Source organism: Etheostoma spectabile, chromosome 22, assembly GCF_008692095.1.
Source record: "Etheostoma spectabile isolate EspeVRDwgs_2016 chromosome 22, UIUC_Espe_1.0, whole genome shotgun sequence".
NCBI classification, from domain to species: Eukaryota; Metazoa; Chordata; class Actinopteri; order Perciformes; family Percidae; genus Etheostoma; species Etheostoma spectabile.
The window spans coordinates 14,541,543-14,564,725 of NC_045754.1; the positions used below are offsets into that span (position 1 = coordinate 14,541,543).

The following is a 23,183-nucleotide window of genomic DNA, read 5'->3' on the forward strand; positions in this document are numbered from 1 at the left end:
TTAAATGCTCAAATGTGACCCCACCTCCACCCCTTTTTAATGGAACTTAAATCTGAATATTATAATGAAATGGAAACTTAGTACAATACATTAACAGAAACAATGTACATACATCTAAACTATTTTTAGCTGCAAAGAAGACTTTAGAAAGCCATGGGTGGCCAACTGTGCCTGAATGTATCTCTGCCAGATCTCTTCTCCCACCTGTGGGTGGAGAGTCAACTCTCCGTACAGAGGATTCCCCCGGGACAGGAGATCTGCAACCCTATTTAGAACACCTGGCACGTGTGTTTCTGGAAGAGACAGCAGTCTCATGCTGCTCCACAAAATCACTGTGCAAGCTAACTTGTGCCACTGCAGTGAGAGAGTCCCTCCCGGGCTGTTGATGTGGCATTGTCTGTTTTCACTAAAACATGACGACCTTAGAGAATGTAAAATGTTTCAGAGCCAGAAACACAGCCATAAGGTCTAAATACATTTATGTGAACCTGGGCTAACCTCAAGTTCCATGTGCTAGTCACTGTTCTCCCTAACAGTGTCGCTCCCCATCCTGACAGGGACGCAGCCGTTGTCATGATTACTCTGGATGACTCCGCCCCTAGCGGGACGCCCAATGCAAGGGCCGCCGTGTCTCTCCATGGGTGGAGGGCTGCTACGCACGCCAGAGTTATTCTCACCCTCTGGTTGAGATGACTGCTTGGGAACAGGCATAATGCTGCAACCCAATGCTGAAAATCCCACAGACACTACTGACGCTTAAGCTGGAAAAGGGAGAACCATTGTACAAGAGACGCTCTCGTACTCGCTATTGTACTCCCCTCCAATAGCGTGACGCGGTAGGAGTCAGAGTTTATTTTGAGACCCAAACATTCCGTGCATTGCGCAGGTTCTACTTGGCTGTTTGCCCAGTTTATGTTGAACCCCAAATCCCTCAGATGATTTACCACCGTAGTGGAATCTCTGATGCCTGCTTCTGTGAGTGGGAGCAGACCAGATAGTTGTCTATGTACGAAAATATTCTGATACTGCTGTTCCTTAACGGACACAGTGCTGCCTCCACACACTTGAACACCCTCCGTGCTAACGACAGCCCAAATGGAACGGCTTGGTATTTATACGCTCTGCCCCAATACGCAAACCTGAGAAATGTGTGTGCAGGATAAATGGTGATGTGGAAATATGCATCTGAAAGATTTATGGTCAAAAACCAAACCCACAGGCAGATTTAACGACAGAGCACTTTTGTAGGTGTTTGTTTAACCCATGGGTATCTAAAATGGGCAAAGTGAGTAGCTCCCTTCCTTGGGAATGAGGAAATAGCAAGAGTAAAACCCTTGATCCGTTTCCTCGATCTGCACAGCTCTGATTGCTCATTTGTTTAAAAAGGACATTGTGCTACATCCTGTTTTGTCATTGAAACTAACACACTGTTGAATCTGGGTGGTTTCATAGCAAACAAATGCTAACCAAACCCAGGGAGGATCACCGTAACGCGTCTGTCAGAGGGTAAAAGAGTTACACAGCTGAGCAACCGATAAACAAATACCGACTAGCCGACAGAAGAGCAGTTCGCCTTGACACAGACACTGCTTTCAAACTCACTAGGTAAAAACTTCTTGCAAAGTACTTACTCAGAAAATCCAGACTGGGTCGGGAACTGCGCTCGGTGCCGTAGTCTTTAACGGTCCGCCTGTGAACTGTTAGGCAGAACTAACCAAGCCGCCCAGGATGCGCTGAATACTTACTCTTGCTAGTTATAAATCACTTAACGGTTTAGGTCCAAAATATATTGCTGATCTGCTACTCACACTATGAACCACCAGACCTCTCAGGTCATCTGGGACAGTCTGCTTTCTGTCCCCAGAGTCAGAACTAAACAGGGTGAAGCAGCTTTCAGTTTCTATGCTCCTCTATCTGGAATAAACTCCCAGAAACCTGTAGATCCGCTGCTACTCTCAGTTCTTTTAAATCAGGCTGAAGACCTTTCTATTTGATGCTGCTTTCTTTAAATGACTATCATTTCTTTAAATTTCTTATGCTGCACTGTAAATTTTATTCTTGGTTTTATGTTTCTCTTTGTTTTTAACTGTCTATTCATGTGTTTTACCGGTTTTTAATGCTTATGATTTTTAACTGTTTTTACTTGTGTTTTATCTGTTTAACTGATTTGTGGTAAGCACTTGAATGCCTGTTGCTGAAATGTGCTATACAAATAAAGCTGCCTTGCCTTGCCTTGCCTAGTATAGTTTCTTCACGGGAAGAAAGCCAGAATAATTTGTGAGGACTTGGTCGTCTGTGATTATATGAGGGTGACAGTCTGTCACAGACTGGCATGGTGTCTTTGGAGCTTGCGTAGTTGGTCCCCGCAAGGTGATTCCCGTAGTGATACACCGAACAAAGTTGGAAAAAGAACACACAAAGACACATTAGGTGTTTGACAATAAAAAGCCTTGTCTGATTAATGCACAGATATACAAACCTAAGAGGTGAGAGGTCTCCTGGAGCACACAAAACACTTCACCCCCGATCTGTCGCACTCTCTCATCTTTGCACCTCTCTCCCTTTTTCCCTTTTCGCAAAGGATTTATTTTTACTGCTTATCTCCCAGAGTGAACCTCTTGGGGATTGTAGCGAGATGCCATGCTGTATCAAGCTTTTCAGCACTTTGATTAGAACTAAAGTGAAATTAGTCTTTGTTTAATCCCAAAACTGTCTCTTTGTGTCTATTCAGGTGTGTCTCTCCAATGCTCTTGGTCCCTGAGGCCTGAGGAGAAGTGACCTAAGCCCAGGCCCCCATGGGAAGCTCTGTTACCCAGCATGCACTGCTGCTGCTGCAGTGCATGCTGGTCCTGCGGCCCGGAGGCGTGGCCAGTAGGAGAGGGCCGGTGCTGCTGCCTGAATCGCCTTGTCACAAGACAGAGCACCCTCTCATCCCACACTCAGGTAAACATGTAAAAACATCAAAGTGACATCATGGATTTGACTCTTTTAGTTATTTTCCTCTATAATTATGTGAACTTTTCTGTATGCTGTATGTTAATTCATTTGCTCCCTCTCAGAGAGGTAACTTGACATTTTTATTGGGTATCTAATTAGCAATTAGCTGTTTGTAAGTGGAATACCCCCCTGGCAACAGCTGCAACAAGATATGGACTGAAATGTTGGGATTGCATGTTATTTCCAATGGACGTTAAGTGTTATTGGTTTATGTAGAAAGTAATAAAAATTATCTGGAGTAAGTATCACTCTCAAGAAAGGACTCGCATTTGATGCTTGACAAAATAATTGGGTTAAAATCTGCTAGTACCCAAAAACAATTAATCTAAACTGTTGGTTACATTGTACACATTTAGCTGACATACTTGTCCAACTCTAAAGGGGGGTATTTTGCTAAACCTGTACATTGAAAAGTGATTGCCCAATAACAGCTACTGTAGCAACGGTAACTCGGTAACTGCAGGCATGTCAAGCTTTGGATTTATCCTTGTACAAATTAGGTTTTGCATTTAAAGAGTTTTTATGGTTGTGCCTTGTAAATATGTAAGGAATGGATGATGCAAGATGCAATCATTGGCATGTCCGGTTAACTAGCTACAGTAGTAATTATTTTTACCACCATTGTCTGAAACATGACACTAGCCTCAGTCTTTTAACACAATATCATGTACATGGACATTAAAAAACATTAAAAAGTTAGCCGGAGACATAGCCTAATTATCTAGCTAACTGCAGCAGATGCCCTCTTTCCTCTTCGTTCCTTTCTTTGAGACACCAAGCAGACACAGCCCTCCTCGTATGCCTTTACTACACAGCTCTGCAGTTTTATAAAACAGCATACTCCACATCAGATTTCATTGTCCTTAGCCTTTGTCCCACATTGTTATTGAACAACCAAACTCTAATAAATTGATGTGAAACTTAGTCGAAATAAAGTATCAATAGTGATCAATGCAGTTCTGTCTACCCTGTGCGAAGCAGCAAAGTGTCATTGAGCTGTTTTCAGTCCAGCAGAGTCCCAGTCAGATAATCAAAGAAAAATTCTGTCTCGGGCAAAACGGATCATATCCAGTAACACCACCCAGCACAGACTCAAGAACTCTTCCTCTGCAAGCCTTTCTGTCTCCATCTTTCTTCAATGTAGCTGAGGTGGCACTCTTTCCTGTGCGCCAATTGCAATGATGATGGCTAACTGCCCATCTAACGTAATATGTTCCAGCCTTGTGCTTTCTGCATGAGGGGGATAACACACCAGCCAGTGGGTCAGATGTGGTCAACGCGTTGGTGTTCTCTAATGTACCAGAATGGCCCATTAGGCTCCGGTGGCCTAAGGCTTTGGTTGAAACATAGGAGCATTAATAAAAAAGGGGTCAATGTTTCAGGTATAATCAGACATGGTTCACTAAGACGAAGCTTATTGTACACAAGAAGAGAAAAAAAGTGAGAGGATCGCAGACGCATCACTGTCTGTGGGTCAGCGTCTGAATAATCAGGTCTGATGATACAGTTCCTACTGCAGGATATAAAATTGTTTCATTGGAGACAGATAAAATAATAGATTTTGTTTGGAAAATCAATTTAAACAAATTACAAATACTTCTTGTCAACTAAAATTCTTTCTTTCTGCTTATGGTTTACATGGGAAACCAGTCTCACACATATGCATTCAAACTGGTAGAGAGATGGAATATTTATTGGTCATTATTGTTCATGAAATTAAATTGCCCTGATGCAGAAACATGTGCATCATGCAAGTTAATTTCATTGGCTTGTTAATGTTGTTGAACCCTAAAAGTTCACCCGAAGTTTCAAAGCTCAAACGTTTGTTGACTTCAGCTTTGTTGCCCTGGTTTTAAAGCTCCAAAGCTCTGTAGACTTTGCATGTCTAGGGTTTTTTTTGCCTGTCATGTGAGGACAAGAAGCACAAAAGTTTCCCTTTAACACAGGTTTCATCATTACGTTTTGTTTACTTACATCACAGTCTTATTCATTCTCAACTTCAGCACCTTTGCAGTGCAGCTGCTAATTCCCATGGTCTCATGAAGATGTCCATTTATCTTTGCCTTCATAGTTATATTTATGCTCAGTTCTTTTATAGGCCGATGATAGTCATTGTGCGGTTAAAACCCATCTCATTGTTCTGAGTTGTACAGTATACAAAGCTTTTTTAGACATTGCCAAATTACAGCCCTTGCTTTTTCGCATTAAATGAAAGTCATTACAGAAAATGCCAACACATACGCACACATACACACACACACACACACACAAACAAGCAGTGTGTGAGGGAAGAGAAACCTCTCATTAAACCTATTATCATTCTCTGTTGTGTTGTATCATAGTGCTCCATGTGATGCAGTTTTATCTCAGGTTGTTGAGAATGTGTAGAGTGAGGCTGCCACGACTCCTCTTCAGCCAAGCTGGGAAGACTATAAACACATTAAATATATCCTAACCCTGTGGATCACAACAACATCACACTCCCACTGTGTTGAGGTGAACTTGATTCTGTTGGACATACACAGACATACATTAGAGTCTTATAGCTAAGATGTAAACGTACAGTACATTTGATGTAAAGAAATGGCTTGTTGACATTTTGGCAAACAGACGTTTGATTTCGTGCCAAAAGTTAGATGAGAAGATTGATACCGCTCTCATGTCTGTAGGCTATATAAAGCTACAACCAGTTGTCGGTTAGCTTATTTTAGCCTAAAGAGTGGGAACCTCTAGTCTAGCTCTGTCCAAAGGTAAAAAAAATCTGCCTACCAGGATCTCTAAACCTCTCTGATTAACACATTAAAACCACAAATTCTTGTTTTAAGACAGTTTTCGTGCGGATTAACAAATTAGATGTAATGTGTTAATGAGTGAGTTAGTTTTTATGCCATGCTAAGCTTAACAGCTGCTGGCTAAAGCTACATATTTAGTGTAATGGCATCATTTAATTCTCTGCACTAAAGAAACTACATTTTTTTTAAAAAAAATGTTTTTGGACTGTTGGTGGAACAAAACAAGCAATTTGACAACATCACCTTGCGCTCTTGGACATTACTTTTCTCTCAATTATCTGACATTTCAGAGGTTAACTTACTAGAATAAATAGATGAATGAACTGCAGTTAGATTAATATATTCTGGCATTATAAAACCTCTTTTTATATTCAAGGTTGGGGTGACAGGTGAAGTAAATAAGAGGGATATGCTGCTTCTCTTGACTAATTTGTGCCACCGCAGCTACACATTGTACATGTGTGGCTCACTGAAACAGCTCTACGTTTCAGCCATAGGTTTCAGCTCTCCAGCTTGGTCAAAGAAAAAAAAGGAATTGACATTAAACAATATAGAGCCCAAAGAGTGGTTGTGACCCGCATGAAAAGGTCAAGGTTTGTCTGAGTATGTTCCAGTGACAGCATTTCTTTCTCTCGGTGTGATTGTGGCCGGGCTGTGGAAGGGCGTGCCTCACATGGCTTTGACCCCGCCAGGGATGGTGGTTTTCTGACTTGGCACAACACTTGGCTGACAGAACTGCTACTGTGGTGCAAGGATGCTGTAGTCTAAAGACCACTTTCTGCTTTGTGTGGTGGTTTTAGAAATGTAGGGTTTCAGAAAGAAAGTACACTCTGCAGTTCAGCAGCTACGTTCATGAATGTTTACACAAAATGTAAACTCGCTACACTTTGGCGAAAACAGGTCTGAGTATAGCTTCTGCAGAGGTCCAATGTAAATACCTGTTATGGAATTATTACAGGAGGGGCGTTGAAAGATTATCCCCATTCTTGGTAAAGGATATGTTTTAAGACCAAGCATTTGTTATTGTAGCTCAGATATACTGTATTAATAAAGTGTTGTAGTTAACAAGTGTTCCTGTGTGTAGGCTTGAAGACTTTTAAAGGTTATAAACTGGTGTAAACAATGCTTTCACAGGCCATGCTAAGGGCCACGTCTCTGGGGAGTAGAACCGGCAGACTGGTTTTACAGCCACAGACTGAGCTCAGCTTTTATCATCCCTGAACGGGTAACACATCATTAGAGAGAGGGGAGTGAAAGCAGGAAAAAAAACAAATGGCCCCATAGAATTCATAAACACAACAGGATACAACTAGTATCAGAGATCTTTTAATTGGTGATTTGGGGGTGATTCTTTTGATTTGAAAGCCCTCCAAGGTCTTCAGAGCTTAAATTCCAAAACATTAAGTCCGCTCTATTTGTGTCCAAAGTCAAATATGTTCTAGCCATGTTTTATTCCACTGGATGGAAAGAAGGAGGACCTGTCCATATTTTTTAATTTGTTTGGGCAACTCGGGGTTCTGTGTCTTGCCCAAGGACACTTCGATGTGCGACTGCAGGGCCAGGGATCGAACCACCAACCTTCCGATTGGCAGGCAACCGCTCTACCACTGAGCCACAGCCGCCCCCCCCCCGCCATATGTCTACATAGATATTTTGATCTCTTCCTTTTTTTTTAAGTGGCATGACAAGATTTGGTTATTCTTGAGATTTTGGTGGTCTCTTCACCCACACCCCCTAGAACCAAACGACTCCTAAATACATATTACATTTAAATATTTTATTACACACTTATGTGTGGCTCTACGGTGGTTTGTTTCGCATGATTCACTCGCTGCCCCAGTGCCGCAGCCCAGCCACGATAATTTGAGGTGCAGGGCTTTGAGCTGTAATATGTGCTTGTTTTTCTTGCTCAAAATAACATAATAGCACCAAAGGTCCTAACTGACCTTGCTTTGGATTTTTTCAAACTGCGCAGGTGTTTGTTTTCTCGACCGCTTGGCCAAATTGTTTCTTCACATCAACTTGACCAAATAGTTGACATTCTTTGGTTGCCCATTACCACAGGGCTGCATTTAGACGGAATTGACTCCTTATTTATGTAAGCGCTTGCTGCCACACTCTATCCACCACTCACAGACAAACCATTCATGTTTCAGAACTGGTTCCACATGTTGCTATTGTTGCAGGCCTGGCAGTACTGTAAAGCACTAACTTTGAATGCTGGCAGACTGAAGACTGGCGTGGCCTCTGATGCTGGGTGTAAATATTTATATATCCTGTCATTTTGTCTTTGTGTCAACTGCTCCGTGTCAGAGCGGGGAATAACAAACGGGTGTGAGTGATGGGCTGTTCTATTTTAAGGAGTAGGGAGACAAGGGTTAAGGGGATAAGATGGTTAGTGTGTGTGTGTGTGTGTGTTGGTTTTATGTTGGCTCAGAGCCCTGGCTGCTCTCTGAATTTTCATCCCAGTCGTTGTGTATGAGTCTGCACGCGTGTATGCAATTACGCCTTCGTCTCATTGGCAGCCAATCCCCTGATTCAGGCAGCTGCTGTACAAGCATGGCCGTGATGTGATTACATTATTACGTGCATTTAAAGTGCAGCTGATACGAACCCATGTAACGTGCAAGCAAGCCTGAAATCTAGGAAGTGAGATTGGGAGAGGGGTAGTTTTTTTCAGGATAAATATGAGCTGGGGTTTGCACAGCTATATCCTTTTCTACTGGATTAACAATACGATTGGATTTTATGGGATCACAACCTCCCTGCTTGCCCCTAAAATAAGCTATTACAACCCATCCAAAAACAAATAAATATCTCAAGTCAGATCAGAGTTCAAATCCGTGTGATAAGTCTCCGTGAAGCTAACCCAGTATCCTGCAGTGCTGCTTTAGATTTCTTTTCCAAGTGTGCCACTGTCTTGTATCCCTGTAGTAAACCCAAACTTTGATCTGCTAAACCCCCACGAGTTTGACTTTGTGAAGCTCCGTATATTTAGCAGCCTTGGGATGGCCCATCCACACTGGTTATGAATGTTTGAATGGTCCTTGGCCCAGTCACAAAAGATCATGAATCCTTTGAGGGCTGTTATGTTCAATTAGAACCTCTTGCCCCCTTTTTCCACTCTCCAACAAATATCCTCTCTTCTCTGTTTCTGTCTCACACACACACACACACACACACACACACACACATACACTCTCGCACACTCCATCACCCCGTTAGCGAGCCTCCCCTGGTGAGTCAGGGAGATTTATGGGGAGAAGCAGGGTTCGTCAAGCGGTGTCTTCCCCGGGGGGGAGTCACTACTACATTTGTATGCCAGGGATCCTCTCGATGGTGTGAAAAACAAGCCCAGTGGAGCTAAAGGATTGGCACATCCAAAACTTTGTGTCTCCCTACAGAATAAGCGGAGCAGAAGCCATTAACCAAAATGAAATCTTTGGGGTGAAGTTGTTCGTGATCTCCCAGATATTTATTTCACTGCTGCTAATGAAAATGTATTAGGGCTGTGTAACCTGGAGTCAGACGCTGGATGCTTTTTCCTCTAGTAATTGCACGCAATACTGGAGACTTGAAAGAGAACAAGGGAACATGTCTTTGCATACAGCGGCGCTGTCTCGAGGCAGATGATGTTGTTTTGTTAGGAGACTTGGAGTTTGGTCCCACTACGTGAACTGGCGGAGGCAGATGTTCTTTGGAAGCTCCCAGGTTACTTGCTCTGTTTGTATTCGTTTAAAAACACCAAGAATTCCCACGTTTGTCAACGAAACCCTAACGTAGCTGCTTTTGATGCAGTCAAGGGAGAGCATACTTTCATTTGAAACGCTGTGTGACAGGTGTGCCTGAAGAAGCAGATAATGTGTTGCAGAGAGGATATTCAAGCTGTCCTCTCCCTCCGTTCCGGTCCTGATGGAAAGCTCCCTGGTAAATAAAAAAAGTCCCTTTGAAATTTTTAGTCTGGAAATAGCTCACAAATGTAGTGATGGATGGTTCTAAATCACTGTAGCAACCAATGCTAAAAGCTCTGCAGAAGTTCTGGCACCTTATTCAAAAATAATAATTTCAAGAGAAAATGTTCCAAATATGGTGATGATTTTTGCAAGTGTAATCCGACAGTATAGAATAAGTTATTATGACTGCAGATCGGGCATGTGACGATTGGTGTTGAAAACACGTCACCGTGACTGATTGACCACCCTCGACTAAACCTATCCTGTAGCAGACGGTAGACAGGCCATCCTCATCGCTCGGCAACTACACGGGGGCCTGGGATTCGATTGGTCAGGGGTTAATGGGTTAGGCGCCATGAGAACAGGCATGTTGTGGATAAGATGTCAGTGTCTGTTTGGGATATCTCTCTCGCTCTCTCTCTCTTTCCCTCTTTCTCCCTCTCTCTCTCTCTATCTCTCTCTCTCTTCATGTGTGTTTGTATTCACCATACCAAGGTCAATTTCCATAAAAAGTCAGACTCATCGGTCTTCATCGTTCATCCACAGTATATATTTACATGAAAGCGGTAAATCAACGTAGTGATGGTTTACAGAAATCAAAGGACTGCCCACTGAGTCACAAGAAGCTACATTTCACTATTTTGTACACGTTCACTCATGAATGGAGGTCTCCGGTCCCACTTTTATTTTGGGGAGACTGACAAGCACTAATGTAAGAGTACTTTGATCCGTGGAAAATGATTTTTTGAATGTGCAACCTTATCAAGAAGGGATAGCTCAAAGCATTTTTATTTATTTCATCTCCTCTTCATTTCCTTCAGTAGAAGGGGCCATATTCGCATCATGGCAGGGGACAACTTGTCTGATAGTTTTGTTGAGTAGTAGTAATTACAAAATATGCCAAACTAAAATATAATGGTCTATAGCTCTGCTCTATGCACAAGGAAATTAAATGTATGAGTCAAGTCAGGTCAGGTTTAAATAGCCCAAAATTGTCAAGAGGACTGTCTGTACACATTAGGGACCTTTTTATATTGGTCCTCACTGTTCGAAGACATATTCAGAAGTAAAAGCACCAAAATCACAGTGGAAATTACTCAACAAATAAAAGTCCTGCATTCAGAATCTAGCTTAAAGGTCCAGTGTGTAACATGATTAGTTGTTCATTATCAAAATTGGTGTTGCCCATTCACAAACTTTTTCCTGAACATTTACCACCACCATCAATTCCAAGTACTTCTATTGGCGTGAAATTTTACATTTCAATTCACACAAACTGGGGTAGGCGCTACATATTCATGCGCCATCTTGAAATACGTTAGCCGGTAAGGGACAAACAGGACATACTGCTCCACCTTTTGCTGTTTTCTTGGACCACACATATTCAAAATCCAAATTTCAGTAACAGTAGTCTTCTTCTTTGCCCAGAAAAAGAAAAAGGGTATTGAAAAGAGCAAAAGACCGGCTTTTTGAAGCGTAAAGGCTACCATAGCTGTAATACCTACTTTGAACTGTGTGGCGCGAGAGAGTTGATTGCAAAATATAATCTCAATGGTAGATGGGAGAAATTCCTACACATTGGACCTTTTATATACCAGAACATAAGTAACATCTGCTAAATGTACTTATTAAAAGTAAAATTACTCATTATTTTTAAAACAAAAAGACCACTGTGAGTGTGATATTGTTATAAATTAGATTATTAGAATGTTAATGATGTATTCATGTGTTAGCAGCATTTGAAACTTGCCTGTTGACTTGGGGCTAATTGTGGCAACTCTATATACTACCGGGTAGTTTAATCTATACCAATGCATTGTATGCATTGCAACTTACCTGATGTGAAATAAAAATTTTGTTTAACTGTGTTATAAGTTTAAAATATCATTGACTTACTGTATTTAGCAGGTACACAGACACCCTTTGCAGTCCATTATTTTTTTATGAGCCCCACCTCTTCTGTCCGTTATTGCAGGCTTTACAGATGTGTGTCAGAAACTGTTTACACCTGCCAATAATGAAGCATTACTGCTACAGCCAAAAACTTCATGCATTTTTTTGTCCGTGTAAACTCATTGTAATCCAAACACAAGTGTGATTGCTCTAATATTTACATCACAGATGCTACTCAGGTAGACGGAAGGGTAAAAATCTGAACAAAGGCTGAAGTGGAAAGACTTGCTGCTATTATAAATTTGGCCTTTATGGACCTGCCTCTTTGAGTGTCTGAAGAAAAGTTACAGCAGCCCTTTGAACGCAGCTTATTCATCAGCACAGCTGTCATCTGCAGTCGTAAAGTCTCCTCTCTGATTGCCTCACATTTTTTGTGTTGTGTGGTGTCGTTGGCAGCGATGGAGCCGTGGATCTTCAGGTTCAAGGCAGAAGGCACGGTGGATTACTCACAGCTGACCTTCGACCCTGGCCAGAACGAACTGATCGTCGGTGCCAGGTAAACCCATATCTGAGTTTTTTTCTTTCTTTCTTTTTTTTGACTTTTCTCTCTGTCTTCCCTCCTGTCTCTTTCTGTTGTTGTCTGTCCTGTTATTGTAATGTCTTTCATTCCCCTTCTTTTAAGCATTTGTTGTTGCATTGCATGAGTAATGATCACTTTCTCTATAGATGTCTTCAAAAGGCAAAGAAAAATGACGGGGTGGGGCGGTGGATCTGATGCTTATATTCACACTGTGTCAGTCTGGCTGATTCCAGATGAAGTGCGCTCTGCACTTCTCTTAATGGCTTACTTGTCAATAGACAGAAACACTCCCCACAACATGAACAAGAGATAAGAAAGGAGCCAGCAGGAAGATGAGCAGCAAAACAAAGTGAGCCCAGGGATTATTACTAATGCACCCCAAGAACTTGGATGGAAAAGGCTAATCAGGGAGAGTGTGTCGGTGTGGATGAATAAGGAGCAAAGGTCAAAGCGGCCAGTGGATTCTCACTGAAACTGCTGGCAAAACTGTGATTATATAATATATAAAAGCCACACAATGTTTTTTTATTCCTGGAAATCATTTATTTTTAGCTACAACTCAGACAATTCTATCAACTTATTGTATTTGGAGCACTCCAAAAAAATCAGATATAAGACTTAGTTCAATTCTCTGTTTCAACTTGACAACTGTGTAGTGTCTGAACTGTTAAAGGCGGTGTGGCTGGATGGATGGCTGCAGGCTGGCTTCAAAGAATGAGTGATAATGGAAGGAAAGCGGGATCGATGCAAATATCAATACAGTAAAATGGGGCCATGGCCACACTGAGACCTGGCTGATAGCCACTCTCCAGGAGATTGATAGATCTCAGTGAAAGTGTTTGTATGTGTATGTGTGTGCAAGAATGTGTGTGAACAATAAACATGCTTGAAGATTTGAGTTCCAAAATAAGCTACTTTATGGAAAAACAATGCTTGCTCTTTAAAAATGATTGCTGATATGAAATATAAAAACCCATAAGGGGTTATTGTTGAAACTATTGCAGGGTCTCCGCCTGCAAAAGAGTTTCTAAGCAACACGGGTCTCTCTTTATAAGGAGCTTTTGTTGTGAAATTGAACTAAACTCACCAAATGTTTAAGACAATTTTCTGGAACTAAAATGACAAAATATGGATAATACAGAAGTCTCAAAGAGGGGAAAAAAACACAATAAATGATGCCTTTAGTCCTAATTGGCAGGTTTCATTTGATCTAGATTATTATTCTAAGAATAGAATATTCCTCTTGAAGCATTTGTAAAAAAATAACCCAATGTTTCTTTAAAAGTTGAACATGCCAATTAAACAGTTGTGTTGGTGCTGTGCAAATTTGAAAGGCTTTAAGCAAAGCAGGATAGGCACTTATTGGAGTGAGGTCTCACCACAAGGCTTTGATTTTCTTTCAATCTCTTTCTTTTTCTTTCCCTGTTTCTCATACACACACAACTCCAGAGATAGTGGCATATTATAAAACTTTCCAGTCTTTTTTGCTTCCTAATTAAAGGTTGACAAAACCTAGTGGTCCATTATTTACTGCAGCGGTTGAAGTCCAGCCATCCACCACCTATGAGTAGCCTGATTAAACTCTTACAACTCCTTCCGCCACCAGGGAAAAAAATGATTTTAACTTCTGAGTGGGGAAAAGTTTAGATTCTTTAGATTCAATCGTTTGAAACGGAAACTCCTTTGATTTTACACATCAAAGTTGGTTTATAGGTCTTACGGAGTAGGTTACTTATGTGAAAGTTGTCTAGTTGTATTGTGGGAAATGGAGGCGCCAGGTTTTTGACAAGGAAGAAGAATGTGTGGAATAAAAAAAGACAATATCTCTGCTTCTGCTGTATCAATTTTGATCTTTTTTGAAACTGCCCATCATGACTTTGACAATGTTATAGAAGTGCAATGCTAAATAGGTGGAAAACAACTCTTTTGTAGTAAGTGTGTAGTCATCCTCTGGATCTTTTTTTACCTCTAACTTGATATTTAAGAAGTTTAAGTCTGTATGTACTGGTGGCACTATGAGTAGAGGGGGTGAAGATGAAAGAACTAAAGAGAGAACACAAATAAAAATTGCTTTGGCCACATTTTTTGAAGACAATGGCTCCATTAGCTCACAAACTTTTTCTCTTTTTTTAATTACAGAAATCACCTCTTCAGACTCAATCTGGAAGACCTTACACTGATCCAGGTGAGTGCTAATTCTGTCTTGCTCTGTCTTTCTGACTCATCCGCTTTTCTGAGTGAATATGTCTGCTCTTGCAGTCATGCTGGCACACGCATTCAGAGCGCCGCTTGCCTCCTCCAACTAACGCCATGCTATAGTCGTAGCGTGCTGCCAGCTCCCACAACTTAAAGCTGTTACAGTAAAATGGTTTAGCATTTCACATGTCACAACAACTTCCCATCAGGTGGAGTGACAAGTGGGTTTGGTCAAAAGCGCTGTGAGTCTACACGCAGAGGCAAGGAAAGAGTGATGTGATAAATTGTAGACAGCATAAATAACCTGCCTGTTTAAATCCAATTTGAAACTGTGTATGACATACTACTCTGCTGCTGCACTTTTCCACATTTTGTAGGGTATAAACATGGAGTCCAATTTCTTTTAAAATGATTCTTCCATTTTGGTTCAACCTTCCTGTTCCTGAATCATATGATCTGAAATATTAAACAGAAATTAAAGAATGCTAACTTCAGGGCTAGAGTTCTGCCGATGGTGATGTGTTGTACATTTGCACAAAACATGCATAGAAGAATGTTCAAGGTAGCAATTAGACTTTAATTTCCCTTCTCCCACATGTAATAATTCTAATATTTCTTGCATCCTCTCATTTTTCATTCTTTTATTACACTTGTATGAGTCCCCCCGTGGAGCTAAGTGTTTTGTGACCCATTGAGTTGCCATACAAACATTGACACATTGAAGTGGTTTATTTCTAGGAGGTAGCAGCGAGGCTTCTTTGATGATTTGACAACTCTGGATGTTTGCCACTTACACCCTGGAAAACCAGAGGAGAAGATGAGGAGAGAAAGAGAAACAGGAGAGCGAGAATGGCTTGATGGAACAAAAGGGAGACTGGAGGGAGCGCTGTTGATTTAAATCCGCCTGGAAAGGGAAAATGAGAAAAACGGTCGGACAAAATGAGAGGCAAGACTGCATTTGTTGGATGGGAAGGAGTGGAGGGCAGCACACACAAAGGAATGAGAGCGCAGTGAGACAGCACACTGACAGAGGAAAGAAACCCCCCACAGAGAGAGACGAGGTTTCATGCAGAGCTGGTCTTTTGTTGCCGCTCACTGGGACACAGATGCTTTTTAAACATGCTCTGTGTCATTCACGCACCCAATCATCCATCCTTCTTTATTTCATCCTGTGCTCCCCTGGCACTGCAGAATTGGCCAGGAGATTCCAGCGACCCAATCAACCCCCCATCTCCAAGACATCTTCTCTAAAGAAAATGGAACTTGGTAAGGCCTGGCGCCAGTCCAAGATGACCTGTGCACTAGTGCCTGCTTTGCATTTGATTGGACCAGGGCTGTAGAGTCAAGGGGAAGTCTAAGTTCAACTGCTGAGGTGCTATTCTTCTATTCACCTTCATTCATCTTCTTTTTCTCTCCTTCCTTCATGTTCACCCTGGGAGTAAAACAGGAGATTAATTGCACAGAGATTTGGTTGCCTCTGTGGCTCGGTATACATATTTCAGAGTATTTGTCACTCTTATTGTTGTTGGATATGAAAAACTTGATCCTTTTTTGGCATCATTGCTCCACTCACTTCACATGCATTGCCAATTGTTCAAATAGATGTACAAGGAAATACGCTGCTGAGAGTGTCAGAACGAGCAAAGGAAGTTTGAGCACTAACAGTCGTTAGTAGCTCAGTGGGTTTTATTTCAGTTGCACTTCTGTTCAAAATAGTTGCAGGAGGTTCTTTTTTTCCCCTTTTCTTTTCTTTCCTGCAAAAGGAATATAAGCTAAAAGCTACACCTACGCTTGTCTTTGTGAGTTCACCCCATCCCCATGTATCAGCCATATCAGATAATGCCCAGTGGCAGTGATTTGTTCTTGCATGGCTGGCAGCACTAAGAGGGAGGCTGTGTATGGGTTGACAGAGCAAAAGGCTTAGAGCAGGTGTAATACAAACAGCCTATAATACGCTAAAGAGCTGGATATAATTACCATATGATCGATGACAGGCTGATCTCATCTTGTTTGTGCATGCATGAAACATTTATGAAAACAACAGCCATGGCTTTTGCTTCATGAAGGCAAAATAAATCCCACCCTCTTTTCCTGTCCTTGTTTGCTGTATGATGAGTTGTTTTCAAGCTTTGTGCAAGGCAAAAAATAAACTATAAGTAGTTGGTAGTCTTACCATTGTATGTTGGAGGGTTTAAAGAATAGTGACACTTAGGGTGGTAGCTAAACCCTGCTGGTCTAACCCGCTCTATTGCACATATCGAGTTGAGACTCTTGAGATCGATAAAACCTGAGCCCAGCAGCCATAATCTCCTCAGTAAATGCCCTCCTCGCTTGGAAGTAATAACAAATAGAAAAAAGCCAAGAACATCAGAAGTTGGAAAGAGAGGGGACCTTTGTTAAAAGAGCTGATGTCAAGCCATCTGAGAACTTCTGCTTTCATTGCCCATTTCGAGGCCCCTTCCCGTATTTGCTCTTCAGTGAGTCCTGGGAATAGAAAGGCTTCGGTCACTTATAAAAGATGTACAGGTTTGGCTGATGAACTGTTTGTTCACGACAGACACTTTCACAATCATTAAGAGAAAATCTTCCACATTACCTGAGCTTGCTAGCCTGTTCTCGGACTGAATGGCAATCAGGGGCTGAAGTGGGAGGAGTCAGGATTTGAAACATGAGTCAGCCCTCTCTATGGCCTTGATTGGAGTTAATGTTTTTTTCCGCAATGTGTCTTGACAGCCTGAAAAGGCCTTCTTCTCCCTCTCAACCTCTACCCTCATCCTCACTGATCTGGAAAACACTGTCAAGAACAAAAGGTGAATACTTTTCTCCTTGCTCCACTTTCAAACTTGTGCAACTGAAGTGAAATAGGAAGACAAGGACTTAACTCTGCAGCATGCACGAGTAACGTTTCGAGCAACCACAGCAAAAATAATTGGCTATAAAAACAGCAGCCACAAAGCGCAATATCATCCCTCTATTTACAGGTGAATTCCACTTTATATCTCCCATCTGTTCAGTATTGTACTACTTTCCCCTCTGACCATCATTCAACTCCCTGATCTTATCTGCTGCCAACTTTGGGGAAGCGAATCAACGCTCGGATCGTCATTATCCACTGTCCATGGCCCAATGCAGAGGGGACAAACACTGATGAATTGGCCCTTCTGCATTTGCATTGTGTTCAATTTCCCATTGTGCTGCCAGGGCAGATGAATGGCCAAACCGGCTGGATGTACCACTCAGCCTTGTGTTTTTGTCTGCCCGTGGGCTTCCCAAATTAATGTCCTTTGACATACTTAAATACCCTAAAGAAGTGATCCCCCCCACCCCGCCAACCCGTTTTTAGCTGTATCTTTACCCTTGCACACCTGGTCCGATAACAGGCGGCACTCATTCATGCTGGTCCTTTAAACTCAAAGTGTCTGATTTGCAGGCACAATAAGGGCTTGTTGAATTCACAATATCCTAAGCAAAGGTGCTGATAAAAGAAGAAATTGAAAGGGAAAAAAAACCTGTAAGAATCAAATCTTAGCATGCTGTTAACATCCTAAATCAAAACAGGATGCAGACATTGGGGCCGCGTTTGAACAGAAACACTGTGGCACAGCATTAGTCGATAAGCACTGGGATGAGGAGGATCAGTGGCATTATTCACCATTCGATATAGCGCCAGAGGAGGAGAAAAAGAGTGGATATTCAAGAGTGGATATTCACTCCAGCCTCTCTCTCACGAAAGCACTATCCATAACAGCTCCCGTTGGCAACAGTCACTGTATGGTGTTGAGATGTATATTGTGCCTCCATTTTTCTTCACTTCCCCTCGTATTGTTTTGTCGTTAAGAAGGAAAGGGTACTCCAATGAAAACAAAAGGCGCTCTTCAGTCACACATGTTGTATTTCATGGGCATGCCTCTTGCAATTACACTTTGTCAGACAGACAATTAGCCCTGCTAATCAGTAGCTTACAGAGACTGTCCTCCATAACTCTGAAAGCATTGCAAATTCAATTACTAGGACCCACTAACTCGGCCATTTACATGCATAGAGTGAAACGCATCAGTGGGATTGGAAATACAAATACCAGCACATTCAGTGATATCACTACAACTCCGACCCATCTGTTTATGCTGTTGTGATGATATACTGTATGTAGTGACTCAGAACTATACACTTGCTGAGACGTAATCCTGCTTTGCCAGACCTTGCTTCACAGCGCTGCGGTGGAGGGTCTGGCTAGTCCACACAGCATTTGGGGATGGGAGAAAAACATTCTGGTTTATTAGCATTTCTTTAAACCAATCCCAATGGTCTTTGGCGGCGCTAAGCTCCGCACAGAGACACCGTGCCTCCACCAAATAGAAATAGAAATAATGGAAATTTGTTGGAACTTGGTCTTGCAACAAAAAACTCAGATTTTCTAGCTAGCTGTCTGGATTTACCCTGCAGAGATCTGAGAAGCAGTTAACCCTAGTCCTCAATTAATCGAGTTTAAAATTCCAACACAAAGGAAGTGGAAAGAAACGGACGTTGACTGAAAAGACATCCATCCGGCATAATTTCCAGCAGCACCTGAGCAATCCTTGAAGTGGAACATCGTGGATATAGACTGGCCGGGATGTTGCACACAGACCAATTTTATGTGTAAATCTTTCAGCAGCTTACATCAGAGGACATCAGTCTGAATAAAAATATTGTGTCAGCAGCACATCAAAAGGCAATATCAGCTATTCATAAGACAGATTAGATTTCCCCAGTAGGATTTGTCCAGCTCTCACTCTCAACCCACCGTCCCCTCATAATGAGACACAGCCAGTCATTTCATAGAGCTAGACAGCTGTCAGCAGCGAGTGTGTTCTCTGGACCCTCTTTATGCAAAATTTATTCATTATCATGTCTGCAAACAGAGCTGTTTTGGAATTCAGCTCCTCACTCTCTCCTCAGTCTCACTGACTACTTCACTCTGCCCACACTGTCTCCCTTGTTCTGGCTGACTCCTAAGTTGGACACTGTTTTCTCTTTGTTTGTCCCTTATTTTCCTTTTTCTGTCATCTCCACTGTCTCTGTCTATCTCCCTTCCTGCCCACTCTCTCCCTTGGTATCTGTCCTGAACCCACCTCGAAGTGACAATAGCCCCTTAGTGTGAGGACTGACGAAAGGCCTGGGCACAATGGTTCATCTCTGAGGATTGCACCAATTACAGGGGACAGAGGAGAGGGCGGACACAGGGAACATAACATCTTAGGAGTTTTTTTTTCTTCAGCTTCCCTGAAGCAACAAATGACTGCTACAGACTGTGCCATTTGTTCTACCTTTCTACAAATATCTGCATCCTAATCACTTATTTAGCTTGAAAGATTATTTTAGTTGGTTGCAACTAGGGTCTTGCTTTTGTAGATTTTGCTACCATACCTTTTGGTAATAAAAAGACTGTACTCACCAAGTCATTGCTGAGATCTGGTAGGGTGGCAATACTTTCAAAAAGAAGTACAACACAGAAAGCAAGAAGAAGCCGGTGCAATCAAACTGCAATACTACTTTCCAAAATGGCACCTCTTCATTCAAAGTTGCTCACCGCATAGAAACGCCAACAACTTCTAGGTAGTATTTCCCATTTTTATAGCAGTGTCACTGAGCCAACTCACTTCCTGTTGGCTTTTGCATTCTTCTCTTGATACTCGATGGCACAAAATATTTAACTGATCCGATATAACTGACTGTTTCTAGGTTTACCAAGTTATTTAGGGACGTCTGTGATGCTCATAATTCCGTACAGCTGATTGTTTTGTATGGGAAAATGCCTTTTTCAGCCTGCTTGCACCTGGAATAACAGGTGTAGCCACTACACAGACATTGCTTTAAAGCCCACCACTGTTTTGTGCCATGCTATATTCTGCAATAGAGGAAGCTGCATTTTCCAGACCACAGTCCTGGGACCGCATTTTTACAGGTTAGGGTTAGGTTAAAAGTAAGGTTAGAGTTAGCATAACAGCATTCTATCTTCTACCCAAAAACTAGGTTACTAGAAACGTGGTCCTGAAACTGCAGCTTCCTCTACTGCAACAACATGCTACTCTGTTTTTGGGGCTTGCAGTTTACAGACTAAATTCTTGGTTTAACGTGGATCTGCTGTACTTATCATAGTAGTACTTTCAATGAGGGAAGACAATCTGGATGCATTTTTGGCTGATAATCTGATTGTCCTTGTTTTCTGACGTTGTAGTCATCTCACTTGTTCCCAAATCTTTCCCATTCATATAATTTGTTGAGTACAATGTTATCATACCCAATGAAAATGATAAAAATAAATAGCTGTTATAAACCATAACTATCTTTTAACATCTGTATATTGCTTTTCTTTTTACGATACTCAACGATTGCTTTTCTCCAGAGATAATTACAGTGCCATGATGGATATTTATTTTTCTTATGGGCAAATTCACCACCATGCTCAGCTCAATTAATTTAATCTGCACCCTCTCTTATTCTTTCATCTTCTTTGTTTCCCCCATAAGTCTCCATTTTGATTTCTTCTAGGTGACAAAAGCACAGAAAGCAGTCTTTGTAAAGCAGCTTCCTCTGATAAAGCCAAGAAGTATTATTTAACAACAGTGCATTCCAGACATATTTCAGTTGAAGACACACAAATCTTAGGAGCACAGTGGCTGAACAAAAGCATGGTAATGAGCTTTTAATGTTTTTTAATAACGCACTCGCGTTTGCATGGCTGGCATTCTGTTCTTTACTCTGGGCCATTTGAGGCAGGGCAGGCAGAAATGCGTGGCTTTAGTGGTCAATGATGCCAGCATATCCCCCTCTTGAAGGCTTACCGCCATCACCCTTTTTTTAGCAGTCATAAAGTTGATGTTAAAGATGTAATGAGGAATATATGCTACTCTGAAAATCTGCTTTAAACTATTTCAGATGATGATAAATCATGTAATCACCCTGTAATGATAAAAGCAACCAATTTGCTCCCATTAATGTGATCTCAAGTTGTGATTTTGCATTGTATTATGATTGATTGTTACTCTGAACATGAGTGGGTAAGATTTCGGGCCATTAACAGACTTTCTCCCCCCCCCCCCCCCCCCCCCCCCCCCCCCTCCCCTGCGATTAGTGAAAGCACTTTTCTGCGCCTACATTTAATTCAGTTGGGACACGCTGTGGTGCTGTGTGTGCAGGCTGTGCTGCATGTGCTGATGTGTGTGGTTTGTGGTGGCTGGACAGACCCAGAATAGCCAGCTTTGGGCAGGAATGTGAACTGACACACACACACACACACACACACACACACACACACACACACACACAGTGACAGAGAAGCCAGCTCACGTTAATACTCCATATCTCATCCTCCCTGAATAGGACCCCATTCCCTGAGCTCTCTCTTCTCTCTACGCTCCTCCCTGTTACTGCATTTGTGTGCATGAATGTTTGAGTGTGCACATACGGGTGTTTCTACGCCTCCCAAAGCATAGGAACATAGGAAACTCCCAGAGCCTCCTCAAATAGGAAATAAAAGAAGTTGTCTGAGAAGTGCAGAGGGGGTCTCAGCTTTCGTTTTTCCTCTTGTCCGGCATTAAAATCATCCTCATATCAAGGTGAAATCTAATATTCTCTTTCAGTTAGCGATATTTACCATGTTCCCTTAGAGAGTGAACTCTTGTGCATCTGGCCACTAGCCAGGTTATGAATGAGGAAAACTTGTCTTTTTGGCCACAAAAAGAAGTTGAAAGTTTTACTTTTGGAGACTTTTCGTGACTTGGCGTTAAGCGTAATATTGTGCCAGCCAATTTTTCTGTTAAATATTCCTCTAACTGCCTGGTGGCAGTGACAGCTAATTCTGCCTGTCACAAGCGTGAGTGTCTTAGCGGCCCAGTGCTGTCCTAAGGCCAACACTCATTTCATGAATAGAGAACTTGTATCAATGAAAAAGCCCCCCCCAGAGGTCATGCTTAAATTAAATGGTAGAAATTGGAGCACGCTGGTGTCTTCACCCTTGGAGGAGTAGAGTCAAGGTTTTATCTCCTTATTCCTCTCCCTCCAAAATGTAAAAAGCGTCTTTCTGTTTCTTCCTCAAATGTAAATCACATTGACATCCTACTCTAGGGACTTGTGTGTTACATCTTGAAGATACCTCCTTTTTCCTTCCACATAAATCAAATCGGGCCGCTCTGCACAAACATGTCACTCGTTTCTTGGGGTCTCTGCTTGGAATGGACATTAATTGGATTTGAATTGGATTGTGCGTTTGTATTTAATATGGCTTATAAACTTGTGTATACTGTAAGTGTGTACGTGCAAGTGTCTATGTCTAGTATTGAGAGTACATTGAAGATGTAATGGCAGATTCATTTACTGTTCGTTTCTGTTTTAATCCATTCCTCCCACTCAAGTCAAAGAAAAATCAGCACACAGAAATGAGTGCTTCAGCCAGCGTATCTAACTCATCACAGTATGGTTTTCTATTATATTTGTGACTATGTGCTCATGTCTTCTCTGGCATTTTTATTGTCCCTGCTATCTCAGACAAAGTCACCAGACATCATCGACTTTAAAAAGGTTGACAGCCAGTCATTGTTTTGATTTGTCTCCCTGAGAGGTCTTCAGAGTGGTTCATGGCTACATGGAGCCAAAAAATTTCTGATTGTTGCTTGTTTTTGAGCCTCATGATTCTTTTTTCTCTTTCCACAGGAGGCTGAGTGGCACTGCGATGAGTTCACCAAGGGAGCCTGCTTCAGCCGTGGAAAGTCTGAGGTAAGTTTAAGTGATGCC

The 23,183-nt window shown here is 41.9% G+C and overlaps 1 protein-coding gene across 3 annotated transcripts in view; it reads left to right on the top strand.

Moving 5' to 3' along the window:
• The window catches only part of sema5a (sema domain, seven thrombospondin repeats (type 1 and type 1-like), transmembrane domain (TM) and short cytoplasmic domain, (semaphorin) 5A), a 113,742-nt gene that overhangs the window by 29,504 nt on the left and 61,055 nt on the right, over positions 1-23,183 (top strand). For all 3 annotated transcript variants that reach the window (XR_004327503.1, XR_004327504.1, XM_032503940.1), the window contains exons 2-5: positions 2,732-2,943; positions 12,092-12,191; positions 14,355-14,400; positions 23,103-23,165. Coding sequence is in view for 1 of the 3 variants with exons in the window: in XM_032503940.1 (XP_032359831.1) it covers positions 2,796-2,943; positions 12,092-12,191; positions 14,355-14,400; positions 23,103-23,165 (357 nt within the window). In the remaining 2 variants the exon portion in view is untranslated. The remainder of the gene's footprint in view (positions 1-2,731; positions 2,944-12,091; positions 12,192-14,354; positions 14,401-23,102; positions 23,166-23,183) is intronic.